General features: G+C 35.5%; 1 protein-coding gene across 3 annotated transcripts in view; it reads right to left on the bottom strand.

Moving 5' to 3' along the window:
• The window catches only part of LOC107721821 (neural cell adhesion molecule 2-like), a 407,305-nt gene that overhangs the window by 8,077 nt on the left and 378,934 nt on the right, over positions 1 to 20,294 (bottom strand). For all 3 annotated transcript variants that reach the window (XM_016529987.1, XM_016529989.1, XM_016529988.1), the window contains exons 13-15: positions 19,571 to 19,690; positions 19,213 to 19,334; positions 8,865 to 9,039 (exon numbers count right to left, since the gene is read on the bottom strand). In XM_016529987.1, coding sequence (XP_016385473.1) covers positions 8,865 to 9,039; positions 19,213 to 19,334; positions 19,571 to 19,690 — 417 coding nt within the window. The remainder of the gene's footprint in view (positions 1 to 8,864; positions 9,040 to 19,212; positions 19,335 to 19,570; positions 19,691 to 20,294) is intronic.

Raw genomic sequence — 20,294 nt, 5'->3', positions numbered from 1 at the left:
CCCGCTGTTGGTGAGTCTAGTCTGTTTATGCCTCGTCAAGTCTGTTCTAGTCAAGTCTGTTCATGTCAAGTCAAGTCTCGGATTATGTTTGGATGTTTGGATTTCACCTGTAAATAAACTACACTTGGGTTCTTCACTACACTTGCCTTCAGTGGACTGATTCGTTACAGCTGCATATTTCCATATTTTGTTTAATTTATTTATTTTATTTTTTTACTTTATTATTAATATTACTAGCCAGCAGTAGTATTTTAGTATTTATTTACTATTATAGTATTAATATTCATATTTTTTATTTTATTTAAATATTTAAATTTAAATTTTAGTAATTTTGTTATGTGCTTTGTTTTTTTTTTTCATATTTAATTTAGTTTTATTTCAGTTTATAGTTTAAGTAATGTTAGTACTTCAGGTCAATCTTTTTTGTTTCAGTTAAGATCGTTTTCATCTAATATTTAAATTGTATTGTTTTGTTTCAGCTTTATTTCAATAAAAAATATTGTTTTAGTTTACAATGACACTTCTCAAACATCCTCAAAGAAAAAAAAATATTCTGCTATTTCTATTTTCTATCTATGAAAAACAAGAATATATATTTTTTATATACTATTATAGTATTCATATTTTGAATTAGATTTTAAATTTTGATTCTAACTTTACATTTAAAAAATATATAAAAATGTAAAAAGCACAAAATGACTATTTACATAAATTTTGTTTCAGTTTTAATTTTAGTAATTGTAGTACATTAACTTTACCTTCATTATTATTTTTTTTAAGTTTAAATTTCGATCTGATATTATATATCCAATAGCTGAAGAAAAATAGAGGGCATTACTTGTGTGGTTCTTTATTCTTCTACTAAAAGCATGTACTTACTGTAGCTAGACACAAAATAAACCTTTTAAATGATTTCTCAGAAATCACTGGTTCAGAGATTTCTATTTCTGATGTGTTTAGTCCACAGCTCTTCCTGTATTGATCTGAAGTTAGTCAAAGCTTTAGGACATGATTCTGCAGTCCATCTTTTGATGTGTTATGAATGAAATCATCAAAGATTCACACACAACATGTTAGAAATACAAAGAACCAGAGGAGACTGACATTCACCTTCATATTACAGCTTATCAAGCGAGTATGGACTGACCCGCAGCGTAAACACCATCTGTGAGCATCTAAATGTCTGTTAATGTGCTGAAGATACCTAAAGCACTGATTGATTAGAATAGAACTTTTAAATATGGGAAGCCTTGAGTCAACATCACTGCACCAAACATCTTTGGAGGGTTTCATTGATTCTTATCAAAGAGAGAATCGCACAGAGCATCAAACATAAACGGATAATTCATGTTCAGTGCTGGATAAACGAAACGGAAATCGAACTTCAAAACACTCACTTTTGCACAAATATTTGAAGCCACTTAAAATTAAAGTAATGGTTCACCCAAAAAAGAACATTTGCTGGAAAAATATCCTCACCCTCAAGCCATCCGAGATGTAGATGAGTTTGTTTCTTCATCAAATTTGGAGAAATTGAGAATTATATCACTTGCTCACCAATGGATACTCTGCAGTAAATGGGTGCCGTCAGAACGAGAGTCCAAACAGCTGATAAAAACATCACAATAATCCAAGTAATCCACACAACTTCAGTCCATCAATTAATGCCCTGTGAAGCCAAAAGCTGCGTGTTTGTAAGAAACAAATCCATCATTAAGATGTTTTTAACTTAAAATTGTCGTTTCTGGCTAAAATACAAGTCCATAATCCATAATAAAGCTTCCTCCAGTGAAAAAGTAATCTGGTCTGAATCAGAAGAGAAACATGCACAGCTCAAGCACCGTTCACAAATGAAAACAGTTCTACACAAATATGTGGGTATTTTGATGTGAGACGACGAAAACAGTTCTACACAAATATGTGGGTATTTTGATGTGAGAGGACAACAGGGGATGGACTTCTTCATTTTTTATTTATTTTTAGGAAGCGCTATTATGGATTATGGACTAGTTTGAAGTTTAAAACGTCGTAATTATGTTTTTTTTTCCTTACAAATATGCAGCTTTTGGCTTCATAAGATGTTAATTGATGGACTGGAGGTTTATGTACATATAACTCCCCAACTCATTAGTCCACAAAAAAATCTAATGTGAAGTGATTAGATTGTCAACATCAGTTATAATAACACCAGTGATTTTAGTCAACTTTAGAAGTTAAAACTAATTAAAACTATAACCAACTGCCAAAAGGAAGAGTTTTAATAAAGTCAAACTCATTACGGGAAATAAAAACAGATGCAAATTAATCTAAAGCTATAACAATAACATGAATAGCAGCTCACACCTTATTTTTCAGTCTTTTTAATAATGCCATGCTGTAAAATCTACACTCTGAAAAGGCCTGTAATGAACTTTAACCAGCAAAAAACATTCATATTTGTATCTGTATGTGTAATGCAACCCTGGTCTGAGTTATTTTTGGTTTTCAGTCCGTTAGTGCAATCCTGAATGCTTTTTGTGAGAAATCTGCACTGCTGGTGAGTTTCACTAACATTATCTTCCAATAAAGTGCTAAATGACTCACAAAAATGGCCCTGAATGCCGCTGAAGTGACTGTCCCGTGTGAAGCAACGCTATCATACAATATTATATGGAGCCAAATGTCCATATCATCATATCCATGCCCATGCAGCATTTTACAGGTGCCGTCTGCTGACCTGAAACCAGCAATCTGTTCCCCAACTACTGAACCGCCTGCTGTCTGCTGCTGACTTCTAAGGGTTCTAGCCAAGGAGGAATATACACTTTCCCTCAGACATTCAGACAGATTTTAACCTAAAATCTGGGATAAAAGTAAGTTAATTTACCATTTTATTTAGTACCCAGTAGTATCCATTATTGTTTAGTATTTAAATATTGATTTTAATATGTTTTGCTAAAAATCAAAATTTTTAGTAAACAATTTTTTTTCTTGATGATCATAGAATGTTTTCTGAAAATTTTTGATTTAATTTAAAGCATCATATGACTTCAGAAGAGTGTCATTGATACTATTGTTTTAATATTTTGAATTAGATTTTATTTCTATATTTTCTGTTTCCACGTTTTCACATCTATACATAGGCAACATTTCAAATGTTCATTTAGCTTAAGTTGAAGTACTAAAATTACTAAAACTAATAAAAAATGTAATACAAAATAATAAAATCTCACTATCACCTGCCACTTTTGCACTACATTTCCCAACATCCTTCCCGGTCCTCACCTGTACTCATTAAGTTATGAGTACTGACTTTCACCTCATCACCACCCTGCATAAATAAAATATTAATTTAAAAAATATATATATTAGTACAATATTTAAACTGTAAAGTATTTACTCATAGTAGTATTGTTATGATGCCCAATTTATGGTGATAATATTTTTTATTTTTTTTGTAAAGAGAAAAAAGTACTATATTTGAATGATAAAGTTAACTATTTATAATAAGAATTATTTTAAAAAATGTAATAATAAGTAAAATAAATCTTGATGGCCTTGCGATTTATATCAGGAACATTATATTAAAATCAATATTTAAATGGGCAGCTTCATTTTATATCATCATTGTGAAGAGACATTCATTTACATTGGAGTCTTTATGTGCCGCCAGTACCTTTGTCTTTGGAAGTGTTTTCTACTACATAATATCAAGATTTTTCAAATTAATTGACTCAATATAATAAAGGATTAGGCATAAAAAAGGATCAAAGATACTCGCCAAACTAACACAATAACCCCTGATAAGTTAAAGAGCAAACTGACAGTGATAAAGACTGTCCTTATCAAAGCTCACATCACTTCTTACCAGTAAAGATAGCTTATGTCCTGATGAACAGCAGAAATTAAACTCTAATCAAACAGCAGCAGCTGAATTAATTCAGCTTACATTTTTAATCAGTCTCATACAGTCAATGCAGGAGAGTGGCACAGAAACCGCAGAAGATATGTGTGAACCTCGGCCAACACAATCACTGATACTTCTCAATGCTATTTCAAATGAAATCAAACTGTTGGAAGGTAGAGGTGGAATCAGCATGATTCAATACAGGATCATTCAAATGAAAGGAGGTAAAAATAAGACAGTGACAGGTACTGTCTTGAACATCAGATGCACTGTTAAATATACTAATGAAATGATACACACTGTGTTGATGTACTGTAATAGGGAAAAAAATATACAAAATTAAATTAAATATTTAACCCCAAACTCTCATTTCAGTAATGGGGAAAAATGCAATATTAATTAATTAAATATTTATACAATATTTAAATTGTAAAATATTTACACATATTACTATTTGCTGTACTGCTCAATATATAGTGGTTAAAAAATACAATACTTTTAGTACAAATGTACTTTAATACAATAATGTGAATCACCAATTATCCCCACATTCTCATTACTGTAATATGGAAAACAACAACAACAACAACAACAACAACAATAATAATAATAATACAATTAAATATAAATATTTTAACCGCTCTGGAAAAGATTAAGAGACCACTCCAATTTTTTACATGTATGGCAGCCATTCTATTCCAGTGTCTGTTGAATTCCTACACAGGCAAACCTCATTCTGCTTAATGAAGTACTGATTAGGTGATCACCTCAACCACATCTTATTTAACGAGAAAACGACAGAGGGTGAAAATGACTCTCCACTGACCGGGATGACCTCCAACTCATTCGAATATCACTCAACAACCGTAGGATGACATCAAGTGACCTACGAAAAGAATGGCAAATGGCAGCTGGGGTGAAGTGCATGACGAGAACAGTTCGAAAACAGGCTCCTGGGGCAGAGCTGGAGTCGTGCAAAGCTAGAAAAAAAACCTTCATCAATGAGAAGCAAAGAAGAGCCAGGCTGAGGTTTGCAAAAGACCATAAGGATTGGACCGTAGAGGACTGGAGTAAGGTCATCTTCTCTGATGAGTCCAATTTTCAGTTTTGCCCAACACCAGGTCATCTAATGGTTAGACAGAGACCTGGAGAGGCCTACAAGCCACAGTGTCTCACACCCACTGTGAAATTTGGTAGAGGATCAGTGCTTTTTAGCAAGGCTGGAATCGGGCACATTTGTCTTTGTGAAGGGTACATAAATCAAGTCAACGTACAAGTTTGTCCTGGAAGAAAACTTGCTTCCTTCTGCTCTGACAATGTTCCTCAACTCTGAGGATTGTTTTTTTTTTCCAGCAGGACAACTCCATGCCACACAGCCAGGTCAATCATGGTGTGGATGGAGGACCACCAGATCAAGACCCTGTCATGGCCAGCCCAATCTCCAGACCTGAACCCCATTGAAAACCTCTGGAATGTGATCAAGAGGAAGATGGATGGTCACAAGCCATCAGACAAAGCTGAGCTGCTTGAATTTTTGTGCCAGGAGTGGCATAAAGTCATCCAACAGCAATATGAAAGACTGGTGGAGAGCATGCCAAGACACATGAAAGCTGTGATTGAAAATTGTGGTTATTGGGGGCAGTCGTGGCCTAATGGTTAGAGAGTCGGACTTGTAACTCAAAGATTGCGGGTTTGAGTCTCGGTACTGGCAGGGACTGTAGGTGGAGTAAATGACCAGTGCTTTCTTTCACACTCAGTACCACGAGCCCACGAACCCCCAACTGCTCCCCAGGTACCGCAGCAAAAAAATGGCTGCCCACTGCTCTCTGTGTGTGTGTTCACTACTCACTGCTGTGTGTGTGCACTTGGATGGGTTAAATGCAGAGCACAAATTCCGAGTATGGGACACCATACTTTTGCAACATGACACGCCATGTCACTTTATTCCACCAAATATTGATCTCTGAACTCTTCCTAAGTTAAAACTTTAGCATATGAACTTGTTTTCTTTGCATTAATTGAGATGGAAAACACTGCATTTTTTTTTTTGTTATCTTGACCAGTTGTAAATTTCTGCAAATAAATGCTCTAAATGACAATATGCTTATTTAAAATTTATTTGAAATAAACAGTAAAACCAGAGAAACTGATAATTTTGCATTGGTATCTTAATTAATTTAGCTTTAACATAGCTGCACATAGTATCATTTGCTTCAACATTTGCTCCAAAATTTACGGTGATTAAAAAATGTAATAATTTTAGTTAAAAAACGAAATAAATAAAACGAAATAAATAAATTAAAAAATTAAAAAATTAAAAATCACCATTTACTGCAAAATTCTCATTACTGTAATATGAAAAACAGAAAATTAAATGAAGTAGTTGCCTAAGTGACTTTGACATATGAAAAAGAAGAAATGTTCCTAAATAAAATAAAAAAAATTTCCTAAATAAATATTCTATGAAGTTTATATATGTTTTATGTGATTATTAATATTTTATATATGTGTCTTATATTTTAAATATATACACTTTTGGGGGGAAAAATTACCATAGACTGGCGAGGAACCATATATGGTAACTTCATTGACCTTGATTTGCAACATACATTTTTTTTTTTTTTTTTTTAAGTCACAAAATTTCAAAAGCCTTGTAATAGCCTCCATAAACACTGCAGGTTTGAAATTTTGAATTTCCAAGTATTTCAATGAGTGCCCTTTAAAGGGTTAATACAATTGTAAAGTATTTAGACATAGTAGAATTAGTTGTACTGCCCAATTTATGGTGATTAAAACAAATATAAGTTTAGCAAAAAAGTAGACTTGATAAGAATGACAAAAAAAAAAAAACAGTACAGTAAAACACGTTGATGGTTCTGAAACAGGCTTCGTTTTAGTTTTGCAAAATACAATGTCTTCATTCTTTCAATTGATTTTGTGCTGAAACATATTTCATGAGATTCACCTGTTTCTTACGTTCTGCGCTTGATTAAGTTTGTCCGGATAAGTGGGTAAAGTACAGGTCAGCGTGATTTGCTCTTCAAACGGCATCAGCGAATCACACTGCCATGCTGCAGTGCATTTGATCTGATCTGATTGGCTGCAGGCGCCTCATCTCACGCTACCCGAGACCTGAAACCAGCCCTGATCAACCGTGACTTCACGTTAACATAGCCATTTTTATTCCACGCCTTCAAACGTCGCCCAGATTATCGTATCGGGCTGATGAGGAAAGCAGGAATATAGATGAGGAAAGTTCTTGTCGTCTGAGATCTGAGATGACCCTGTTTAATAAACTGCTGAAGTTCACATACTTATACTATGAACTTCAGTATGAAACCTCCTGCTGATGGGAAAATACACACTTCTGCCTCCTTTATGTCACTAGATGTGAACTTTTCGATGGCCACAGTTGTGTTTTGTATTTCATGTTTAATTAGAGCCTTGCTGGACTCAATATTGCTGCTATTTGTATGGTGCATTATGACAGGTATCTACAATCATTCATTTGTGTTATCGTTAATTAAAACTGAACCTATTAACTCTTTCCCTGCCAGCATTTTTGATCATTTTCACTAAAATTTTATGGCCTCTAGAATATTTTGTTGTATGAATATCTGAGCATGCATTGCATCAAAATAAAGAACGGAGCCTCTACTTTACCACTTCTGGGATCAACATTTCACTCTGTAACATTTATATGCTATTTATTGTTGATGATCACATTATTTGTCTCCCTAGCCTGTGTTTTTGATCGGGTGATAGTGGACTCATTCAGAAGATGTGTAATAGCATTGAACCCATACTTGTGTTTGGCTGGGAAGCGTTATCTAATAAATAACGGAAAATTCCGTGTTTGGCAGGGAAAGATTTAAAAGTATTTACATTAATTGAAATAAAATAAAACACACACATACACAATTTCAGTTAGTTGCCAAGGCAACATTTCATATTTTCATTAGTTTAATTAGAAGTACTAAAATTACTATAAGTAAAAATTTATGAAAACATTTAAAAAAGCATACAAAAACTAATAAAAAATGACAAAACACACAACAAAATAGCCAAAACCTCAACTAAAATTAAAACAGAAACACACACACACACACACACACACACACACACACACACACACACACACACACACACACACACACACACACATATAAATGCTATAATAAATCTGTATTACTATAATAAGGAAAATTACAATGTTAATACAAAAATGTACTTGCAATATATCAGTGTTTGGTGTACTGTCCAATTTATGTTGATCGATAGATAAATAAATACAGAAATCAATCAATCAATCAATTAATTAGTTAAAAGCACAAAATTATCCCCAAAATTTTCAATATTTTAAAACGGGAAAATGCTTTACAAATTAATCGAATTAAATTACATATTAATATAATATTTAAAATTTTAAAGTATTTATATAGTATTTGCTGTACTTTCCAAATTATGGTGATAACAATAAATAAATACATAAATAAATAAATAAATAAATAAAAAATAAAAAACACAAAAAAATACTGTAATACAATAATGAAGATCACCACTTCTAATAATAATAATAATAATGATGATTACAAAAAATAAGAAGTAAAATATCTTGATAGTTCTAAAACAGGTTTAATTTCAGTTTTGCAAAATATTATAAGACTATATAAGACTTCATTTTATTTTTCATATAAAAAACAATAAAAATATATAAAATAAAAACTAATTAAAAATACCAATAAATACTAAAATAGCTTGTGAAGTACCAGTTCACTTTAGGATTATATCAAAAGGTCGTCCCCTATGTAGGGTTTGAAACAGAGCCTGTATAGTACACTATATGCGAAGTGGGATGCAGCCAAAGTCTGGATAATAAAAGCAAATGAATTCAGTGGTAATTTGACACAATTCTGCAGAACAGCACCAGTCTGCGAGCTGTGGGGCAGATGTGGAGCGGTGAAGGATGCGCGTGTACCTGTGATGTCAGGTTTCTGCGGCATAAGGAACTGGAAGAAGGTGGGCTCTGACAGGCCCTTGACATTGCGCGCCGTGATCTCCACATTGTAGCGCGTGTTCCACTGCAGCGGCTGTAGCAGCGCAAAGTCATTCATGCCAGGAACCAGCTTGGTCATCCACTGCTCCTCTTTATCCTGCACACAGACATCTCACTGATAACAAAATTACTTCATTCATTCCCTAATTCATTTGGGTCTGTTTCTCACACAAAGCATCACAGGACTTCAGAACGGTGTTATTTTAGTATCATTGAGATACTGTTCTAGTTTCTCTAAATATTTTGAATTCGATTTTATTTTTATATTTTCTGTTTTCACTTTAGTTTTAGTTAAAGTAATTTTGGAGTAGTAAATTTTATTGTTTGATAGTTCATTTTATTCATTAATTTTAGTTTATTTAATTTTAGTTATTTCAGACTTAGTTATTTTAGTTATGTAGCATTGGCAGCAGTTATTTATATGCATTATATGCATATGTTGTTTTATTTCAGTTAATATTTATTTTATTTGCAATACTTTTTAAAATGGTTTTAGTTTTGATTTAAGTTTAATTTCCATTGCTGTGACTGCAACAATTGATTACAAATAAATGATATTCAGTACAATAAATATTTCAATAACATATAAATGTGTAAATATGTATTTGAATTAATTATATGTGCACTACCATTCAAAAGTTTTGGGCTCATTAACTTTTTCTAATTTTATTTAAATTCCGGTTCAGGTTTCAGATTTGTTTTTTTAATCAATATTTTATTTCAGTTCACGTTACATTTTTTATGTTTTAGCTTTCATTACTGTGATACAAATAATTAATTTAAAAAATAGTATAATAAATATTTACATTATATTTAAATGCACATATATGTAGGCCTTCTGTATTTTTATTAATTATATGTAGACCACCAATCAAAACTTTAAGGTCAGTAAGTTATTTCACAATAATAACCCTACTTAAGAAGACTTGGAAATAGTGTCATTGTTGTGCCTTAATGGTGTTTCTTGTATTGTCATTCTTCAAAAGTTTTCCACCCGTCATTTATTGATCATTAATTGATAATTTACCCTAAAAAGGGTGAATCTGACCAAAACACATCAGGGTCATGTTTCGCTACAAAATTTTAAAGAAAAAACAAGAAAATATTTACTGTAAACGATTATTTTGCATGAAAATTAAGTCAATTTTTATGATTTTTTTAAAAAGAGTTTTTGCATTCAGCTGTTAATCACATTTCCACCAAAATTGTGTGTGTGTGTGTTAACACATTCAGCTTTCCATCACAGAAATAAATTACATTTTACAATATTTTCATTTTCATTTATTCTCATAGCAAACTTATTTAAAATTGTAATATTTATACAACAATATGTGAAAATATATGTGAAATATATTTACTGTTTTTACTGTATTTTTAATCAAATAATGCTGCCTTGGTGAGCAGAAGAGACTTCTTATTTAGTCATTGCATTAAGGTAATGATACTTTGTTTACTTAATTGTTTAAAGGGCTCATATGATGCTATTTAAATAAAGATCATTATTTTGTGTATTGGGTGCAATTTAATATGTTAGCATGCTTTAATGCTCAAAAACACATTTTTTTTTTCACGTACAGTTCATTATTGTTGATCCCTCCATTCCCAGTCTTTCTAAAATGAGTCGATTTCTACAAAGCCCCTCCTTCGAAAAGCGCAGTGTGCTCTGATTGGCCAGCTGACCCAGTGCGTTATGATTGGCCGAAAATCTCAAGCGTGTGTCGGAAATGTAATGCCCCATACAAAATCACAAGCTTCAGCTTCTAAAGCAATTATAACAGTTAGGCCTAATAATGTCGACAGTTTTACCATCAGTTTGAGCCCGAGTCAGATTCTGAAAATGCAGACCAACTTTGCGCGACTTGAGCCAAACATATCAGAGTGGTAAACCTGCACATGACACCGCCAGTGTGAAAGCACAACAGGTGCGTGCTGTTTCAGCTCTGCTTGAGCGTCCAGTGTGAAAAAGAACACTTAGGGTGGGTTGCACCACCCTAAATTAAATTAAGCAAAGTTTAGAGCTAATCAAGGATTTGTTGATCTGGGTTTTGTATTTTAAATCGAGTTGTGTTGCACCACTTAATTTTAAACACAGATGAACAAATCAGGGGTTAGAATTCTAACCTGCGATTAAAACCTCCATCTACGATTAATTTTCTCCGCCATGATGGATTTGCCATTGCAATTAAACAAGAACAATGTTAATATTCCTCAAATCCATAGAGAGACTGTTATTCAAATGGCTGATCAAGCAAGCAATGAATACATTTAGGCAGTGCATACGGATTTCATAATTTTGGAAATATATTTATAGTATCAATTAATGGAGTATATCTTATGACAAAACAGCCGAGATAAGAGAAAACAACTGGCATGATTCACAGAGTGACTTTCTCTGCTCGTGACAGCGGCGTCCCGTCCGTTTGACGCCGTACAGCACGCGTGTGGAGCGGCCGTGAGAAACGTTTGTGCCTTCTTTTCTTAGTCGTACGCCGAGATGCACCGAGATAAGTGACAGATTCACATCCCGGACTTGATAGCAGACGCAAGTTTACTACGGGCTGTCAAGATGCAGTAGTCCCTCACTGCAGAACACAAGATCCAGGGGGCGTGGTTGGATCCACATCTAGGGGGTGAAGATGGGTGTGTTTAGGGCTCAGGGGGTGGAGACAGGTAGGTTTAGGTATAGAGACAGAGCGCAAAGCGCCATAATCTGAAGACCATGCCCACCGGGGGGGAAAACAATCCAACGCTCTCTATTGACTTTCTATTGCGGGAAGCTGCCTCCTTGTCATTTCTGACTTATACAAAAAAACAGAGCAATGCCTAAAAGCTGCTATGTGACAAGGTGTACAGTAAACAAGCTAAAAAAAAACAGAACTACGTTTTTATAAGCTGTCGACCCCAAAAAAACGAGCGTTTAGGACACAAAAGTAGAGCTCAACGTGTCATATTACTCTGAGAACTGCGCCCACTGGAGGGAAACGTAATCGGCGACAAGACCATCCATTATTTTTAACCATGTCAAAGGATTATTTCACCACCCTATGCAAATCTGAGAGGAGGAGATATATTAAGAAACTCAATTTTATTGGTCTATGTCAGTGCCCCTTTTCCTAATCTTCCTTTTGTTTGAGAAATGATCCAACTGAATGGTCCAACGTGAAATACCCGACATCTACAACTATTTGTGTCCTAAACGCTCATTTTTTTGGGGTCGACAGCTTATAAAAATGCAGTTCTGGGTTTTTTAGCTTGTTTACTCAAAATCCAATGTTAAGTCAACATCAAATTGACGTCAAATATTGACGTCAACCTGATTTTCATTTTCAACCAAAATGCAACGTCTGTCTGACGTCATGTCCAAAGTAAACCTGACGTTACAAAGACGTCCGGTGCTTGCTGGGCTGGATCTTGTGTTCTGCAGTGAGGACCATCTCGCTCAATGCACTTTAATATTCCTTTTTATTTGTAATAAACACCTCTCTGAGACCTTACAACTAACCCTCTATTGTTTTCTTTGTTTATTCAGCCACATAATTGTAACTGTAGGTGCACTTTATTTCATTTAAACCTCCTCACTTGTAAATTTAAAATTAATCCCTAATTGAGATTTAAATCTGAGTTTAAAGTTATGGAGCAACAGGATTAAAGTTAATCTATCTTAAAAATAAAATAAATCCAGGATCAAAATGATGGTTTAAATGTAAACCTCCTTATTTTTAAACAAGGTTTAAAGTTTGGCTTGATTTAATCTAGATTTAAGATTAATCCTTATTGGTGCAACCCACCCTTAATGCATCTATGTTTGTCGTCTTTTCAATGCCAGTTATAAGTGGAGAACAGAGGATACTACGTTTGTAAACATAAATCCATCTGCACTTGTCTGCACTTGTGATCATAAGAAAGACAAACAATATGCATTACTCTACACTTCACCAAACTCCACATTTGAACAGTCAATAATAAATAATAAAACATTCTTATGGGCTCTGATTCAGAAGTGCCAGCCTGTCCTAGCAAAGTTGAAATTGCCCCTTTTTTTTAGAAACAGCCTTTCTGCACAGCCGGAGATGGCCCTCACTGCAGAACACAAGGTCCAGGGGGCATGGTTGGATCCAGATCCAACTCCTCCCACCTTACATATACCTAAACCTAACCGTCTCCACCCCCTGATCCCTAAACCTACCCATCTCCACCTCTAAACCTACCAATCTCCACCCCCTAGATGTGGATCCAACCACACCCCCTGGATCTTGTGTTCTGCAATGAGGGGCTACTGCACAGTCGGCCTTGTACTCTCCCAGGTTCAGGAAACTGTCTTCCGTAAAACACTCAATCGTTTGGGTCAGGGGCGCCTGCAGGATTTCATCTGAGTGTGCGCACAGAGATCCAGAAAATTATTATTTATTTTTTTAATGAAGGCATCTCTAGACACTTAAACAATACTTCAACCTTGAAAATGGCAAAAAGCAACGGAATGGTCAAAGACATCCATTGCATGCTCACATAGGAAAACATCTGAAAAATAGCACAACAACTGTTTTGGTGTGAATGGCCACTTATCCACAGGACTCAGCACAGCAGTAGCTGATTTTTTTAAAGTTAACTTTCAAAATGTAGTCTTCTTTTTTTCAGTTCTTGTTCTTGATTGTTTTACCGAAACCGCTTCAGATGATTCAGCTTAGGTAAAGGGTGAACCAGCTCTAGGGTATAAGGCTAAAAGTAACCTAATGTTAGTGTATATACAGTGGCGGCTGGTGGAACATTTTCTTGGTAGGGTGCCACGTCCAACAATTTTAGCATTTTAGGTGGGGGGAGTGAATGTACAGCGCTCTCTCGCACCTTCAATACCACGAATGAGGTGCTCTTGAGCAAGGCACCGAACCCCCAACTGCTCCCCGGGCTCCGCAGCATAAATGGCTGCCCACTGCTCCGTGTGTGTGTTCACTGCTGTGTGTGTGCACTTTGGATGGGTTAAATGCAGAGCACTAATTCCAAGTATGGGTCACCATACTTGGCCACATGTCACGTCACTTTCACTTTCTCCACCAATGTGGCGTGAGGAGCAAACGACAGACACAGTGGGTGTGGCGTCAGGCCTCGGAGAGGCTTTTATTCAACAGAAAATAAACATAAAATGTCCAAAACGGGTAATAAAGTGTCCAGAGGGGAAGGAGTGTTCAAAATAAACAGGGGATCTAGTGTCCTCATTGTGCTGGGGAATAGTAAAAGAGGGCAGTGTTCGGAAAGGAGGGGTCCAGGTAAGGGGTGGAGTCCAGCGGTCACATGCACTCCTTTCTGTGGTCCGGGGCGCGAGGGCCGGCTTCTTCACAGCGGCTCATTTTCCCTGGCCCACAGCGCTTCAGAGGATTAACGGCCCGGCATCCTAGCCTGTCGGCTGCATCATGGTTGCATCTCATTTCCGGACCGTGGGTCCGGCAGCTCGTGTCTCTGGCGGTGCAGGAATCCTCCCGGGCTCCCTTCCTGGACCGACAAGGACACCAGCGTGCATGCACGGGGGAAGAGTCCGGTCTCTCGAGGAGAGGCGCGCTCGGCATTTAACAGTGGCGGAGAAGAGGCTCCATTCTCCTTAGGTATGTCACATTTGTTTAGAGTATTTTCTATAACTACAAGTCAAGCTGCAATACCAAACAGAACCACACATATGGCACTTTTCCACTGCGTGGTACGACTCGGCTCGGTACGGCTCAGTACGGCACGGCACGGTTCGGCTCGGCACGGTTTGCTTTTCCACTGCAGTTCAGTACCGCTTTAGAGTGGGTGGGATTATTCACATGTCGTTATAGTTGCGCCGCCTCTACTACCACGACTCCTAAAAAAAATACGGTTCACTTGGAACCCCAACCGAGGTGGTACTAAAAAAAGTACCAGGTACCAGGTACTGTACCCAGTGGAAAACCCCCCAAAAGTGAACCGTACGGAGCCGTACCGTGCCGTACCATGCAGTGGAAAAGCGCCAATAGATGCCAACAGACCAGTCGCTTTAGGCCCCGATCAGACAGAATGCGTTTTTTTTTTAAACGTGAGGTGCACTGCACCGCACTGCCTTTTTTTTGTTTAACTTTTTTTGTTTAATTTAGAAAAGAGCAGTGCTCTGCAGTTTTTTATGTTGCTAGGCAACCACCGAATCAGCTGTCCTGTCAGTCTAATCAAGGATTATAGCGCGAGTGCTCTAAAATCTTTGCTGTTAAGTAAACTGTCATATTAGCAGAAAGTTAAAAAAAATACAGCTCTGGGCAACGCGCGACAGCCACCACAAGTTTTGCCTCCATCATTGCAGTCTCCAGACATTCCAAGCAACTGTAAACTACTGTCACCACAATGGAAGGCCCGCCTCTCCATTCATTCAAATGGACAATGAAAAAAGAAAAAAAAAAAAAACACGAGGCGCAGCAGGCGGCTAAATCGTGAGGCGCCCAGGGCGCATAAACAGTGTGCAAAATGCTCACTGTCAATGGAAAACAATTTTAAAAAGGCGCCTCTCACTGCAAAACACGCATCCTGTCTGATCGGGGCCTTAACATGACTGAAATATAAACGGATCCATTCAGAATGTTTAAAAACACAACTTAAAAAAGCACTCCTCTGTCAGAGTGAGTGTTGATGCCCATATGTATATAACCACCACTGACCGCAGCAAACTCCTATAAAAACACGCTTCTTCAGCGAGTGTCCATTATAAAACACTTGCCAGACATACTGAAATAAAGTGCTTTTGCTTTCGCATAGATGCACTTCTGCGATACCTGAAAACCATGCCTTCTTTCTTTGCGCATATATTTGGGTGTCATTATGGAAATATTTCAACATAATGACGTAGATATGGGAGGGAGAGCTCGATTGGGGCATTTTCGGCAGGTCTTGGTCAGCCTTCTCTTTTTTTTGTGGGAGACTTTGAGCTTTGTAACTTTGCAGATCTTATACGTGCACACACAGCTACATAACACACAAAAGAAAAAGGAAAACATGAAAATGCATCATATGACCCCTTAAAATAAATAATGTGAAAAAAAAAACACAAAAAAAAAACTTAATGGTCCTAAAATAAGCTTCATATTCTTTGCTCTTTGAGATTCACCCAAAACCAGGACAAAACTGCAGTGTAGGTGTAACTGTTGGTATTTAGTGAAGCAAACGCTCTGGTTGGCTCTTTGTTCCTTATATCCATAACGGAGAGGAAAACTCATGGCGAATCACCTCCTGCAGATCCTCTGAGGAGAATTAAAGGACTTCAAAGTGTTTCTCTCACGCATCCATATTCTTTAAGCGAATGAGGCCACAGCATGAATGCCATTTCACTGCAGACTCACTGTATGCCAGACGGAGGAAAAGCAGGATTTCTCCCCCAGAACATTACAGATTCATCTGCCCACATGGCTATGGGCGGCTGGAAGCCTTCGACCCGTCAGATATACACTAAAATCAGCTCGCGGATTAACGCAGTGAATTAGGACAGTGTGCAAACGCAGTCATGAATCCATGGCTTAAAGCATAACAAGAGTTCTGTGCTATTTTACAGTACAAATTCAACATGTATTTCTGCAAATGTAACAAACACAACATAAACTTGCATTTACAATGAATTCATGCATGTGTAAATTGCCTAAAGCAAACTGTGTAGTGCGAGTCACTAGCTTTACATTAGTTGTCTACACTGTCGGTCAAATGTTTGGAATAATTACGATTTTTTAAATGTTTTTGAAATAAGTTTTCTCAACAAGGCTGCATTTATTTGATCAAAAATACAGTAAAAACAGTAATATTGTGGAATATTATTACAATTTGAAATAATTGTTTTATATTTCAACATATTTTATAATTTAATTTATTGCTCAACTGTAAATTAAGTTAAAACCGTAAAACCTAATTTTTTTTACAGTGCATTTACAGTATGTACTGGGTGTAAAATGTGAACAGTTTTTTTTTTTCTGTTTTAGAGATTTATCTTGCATTTTACATTTACATTTATTCATTTAGCAGACACTTTTATCCAAAGTGAAAGACAGATGAAGAAAAACACAAGACATTTATTATAAAGGAGCTAACAGTATTAGCAATAACACGATAGTGAAAACTCCATGCATTATATATTGATTAGTGCCAGTGTTATTGTTAATTAAAACTAAAACTGTTAAAATCATTTTCATTCATGGAAATTAAGCTGAAATAAATATAAATATTATGTAATGAAATTAACTCATTTGTAAGGGAATTAATTATTATTAATTCATTCAGGTTTTAAAAGGACTCGAATCTGAAAATTCTGAGTCAACCTGATTAAAGCTCAATTCAAATCTGATAGTTTACACTTTAAATCAAGGGTCGTCCAGCGAGCCGGTGATTCTTAGTATATTTTAACAATTTGAATAACTGTATTCCCCCTGGCCACGGGTTAATACGATTATAATAATTCGTAAGCTCTTAGAGAGGTAACGTAATCTTTGGCAAAAGGGTTTAACCTTGAAATTATATGACACCAAACAATGATTCATTATAAATGAAACATGAATTTTACTGGCTACTCTAGATTACATCAAAACTAAGCTAAAACACACATACACACAAACATACAGTTTCTTTAGAATGAGAGTTGACGGAGTTGCATGAAGTTTCAAAATTCGAACTCGTTTTCACGAGTGATTTAAATTCACCTGAGAGAACTGCTGATGGTCTGTCTCATGGTGAGCAGCTGTTATATTGCATTGCAGCATCCAGCACATATAACCCAGCATCTGCTGTATTTCCCACAACAGTGGCCTGTGACTCCACCCACATCCTTCCACCTTCCACTGGCCAACGTCTCAGAGTGAGCTGCTCAGGACAGTCAGCAGCACGGGTCTGCATTAACATGCTGTCTTCCTCTATTTCATTCATACGACTGTGTAATTGTGTTAGAATATACAGTATAAAGTATATGAAATGTATAGCGTTTATGTTCAGTACCCTAATCCCAAACTCATTTATATGGAATCTTGATGTTAAAAACACCAGTGAGAGGTTTGGAATCATTAAGACTTTTGTAATGTTTTTAATGAAGTCTCTTCTGCTCATCAAGGCTGCATTTATTTGATCAAAAATACAGTAAAAACAGTAATATTGTGGAATATTATTACAATTTGAAATAATTGTTTTATATTTCAACATATTTTATAATTTAATTTATTGCTCTGATCAAAGCTGAATTTTCAGCATCATTACTCCAGCCTTCAGTGTCACGTGATCCTTCAGAAATCATTCTAATATGCTCATTTTATTAGTTTCAGTAAACAGCCATTTAAAATTGCAATAATATTTCACAATATTACAGTTTTTTTACTGTATGTTTGATAAAACTAATATGTATGCAGATATACCTTGCATTATACATTTACATTAATTAATTTAGCAGACACTTTTTTTTTAAAGTGAAATACAGATGATTAAAAACACAAGACATTTATCATAAAGGATCTAACAATATTAGCAATAACAATAGCCAGTGTCAATAGTCTAATATCTACTGAAAAAAATGTCCATGCTAATTCATGATAGTTTAGTCCCAGTGCTGATATTGTTAACTAAAACTAAAACTATTAAAAATCATCTTCATTCATTAAAATGAAGCTGAAATAAAATTAAATATATGCTAAATATTAAATGGAAAACTAAAACTTAAAAACCTAAACAAAAAATATAAATGTGGCCTTGGCACCTTACTGAAACAAAATAAATGTAAGTTGAAGTACTAACATAACTAAAATTAATACAATTATAATATTATAATTTTAATAATATTTTGAATCAATTTTTATTTTATATTTTACTTTTAGTTTTAGTAATGTTGTTGTGTGTGTTTTTGTGTAATTTTGTATTAGTTTTTTTGTTTAGTTTACTTTAAATAACAATCTTTTTTTTTTTTTAATGGCTTTAATTTCAGTATCAGATTTAGATTTAGTTAACTGCAATAACCCTAGAAAAAAACAACAGCTAATAAAAACACAAACTTACTGGGTGTTTCTAACAACGGCTGAGGGAGCGATGGCAAATTTGATATCTTTCTCTCTTCTGACCGCTGTAAACAATGTTTTTCCACTTTTATAAAGACATAATACTATTGTTGATTTTTTTTTTCTTTTGCTATTGGAGCAAATAATTATGCAATACTTATATTTGATTTGGTTTCCATTTATCACTACAGAAGTTCACCCAACTAAGATGACTTCTGAGACCCACAGAAATGTGAAAAGTGTCTGTGGTTGAGCTTACACACCGTTTTATACTTCACGATGTACTCCACGATGGGCATCCCGCCGTCGTCCTGTTTGATCAGTCCGAGTCTGTAGGCCTTACCGACGCCTCTCTGTCCATGAACTGTCGGAGGACTCGGCTCACCTGAGAAAAACAAGACCATCAGACACAACTCAAGATCTGACAGACAGAAGACGCAGCATTATTACAATGAAGGAGCTTAAAAAAAGTTCACTGGAGGAGCGTCAACACAGAAATCTAAAGAATATGATGTTATATATACAATTGCACACTGTGAAAGGTCTCATTGTCCTTGTTGTCAAACACACAGTGATGGGAGCGACACAAACTGAAGACGGGAGATATGGTGAAATACTCACGGATGGGTAATGTCTGGAAGGTTTCTGTGTGGCTGAAATCACCCTGACCCTTTCCATTGACGGCTGCCACGCGCACTTCATACGTTGTGTTGGGCTCCAGGTTAGCAAGAACTACTGTACCTGAGAGAGAGAGAGAGAGAGAGAGAGAGAGAGAGAGGGAGAAGGAGGAAAGAAAGAAAGAAAGAATATTCTTATATCTGACCTTTAACTGTCCTAAATGCTAATCTGAGTCACATACTAGCCTCAATAATTTTGAAATGAATGCACACATCACACACTGTAAAAAATCACTGTGAATTTAACGGTAAAAGACTGTAAAAATGCTACAGTAAAAACCTGTTAAATGGTTAACGGTAAATTCCCCTACTATATACGGTGAAAAACTGTATTGGACATTACATGTAATTGGTTCATCATGTGACTTTCTCATCACCACCTGCATTTGGTGGTTATCAGTGTACTACAAAGGTACAAAACAGATTTCAGTACTTCAATAGATTGGTATATTAACATTATGTCAGTTAATGAAATTACGGTATTTAACTGTAAATTAAGTTAAAACCGTAAAACCTAATTTTTTTTACAGTGCATTTACAGTATGTACTGGGTGTAAAATGTGAACAGTTTTTTTTTTTCTGTTTTAGAGATTTATCTTGCATTTTACATTTACATTTATTCATTTAGCAGACACTTTTATCCAAAGCGACTTACAAATGAGGACAAT

The sequence above is a fragment of the Sinocyclocheilus rhinocerous genome, unplaced genomic scaffold, assembly GCF_001515625.1.
Source record: "Sinocyclocheilus rhinocerous isolate Xijiao unplaced genomic scaffold, SAMN03320098_v1.1 scaffold1265, whole genome shotgun sequence".
NCBI classification, from domain to species: domain Eukaryota; kingdom Metazoa; phylum Chordata; class Actinopteri; order Cypriniformes; family Cyprinidae; genus Sinocyclocheilus; species Sinocyclocheilus rhinocerous.
Note: the sequence above shows the minus strand (reverse complement) of the source record. Positions and strands in the feature narration are given on the sequence as shown.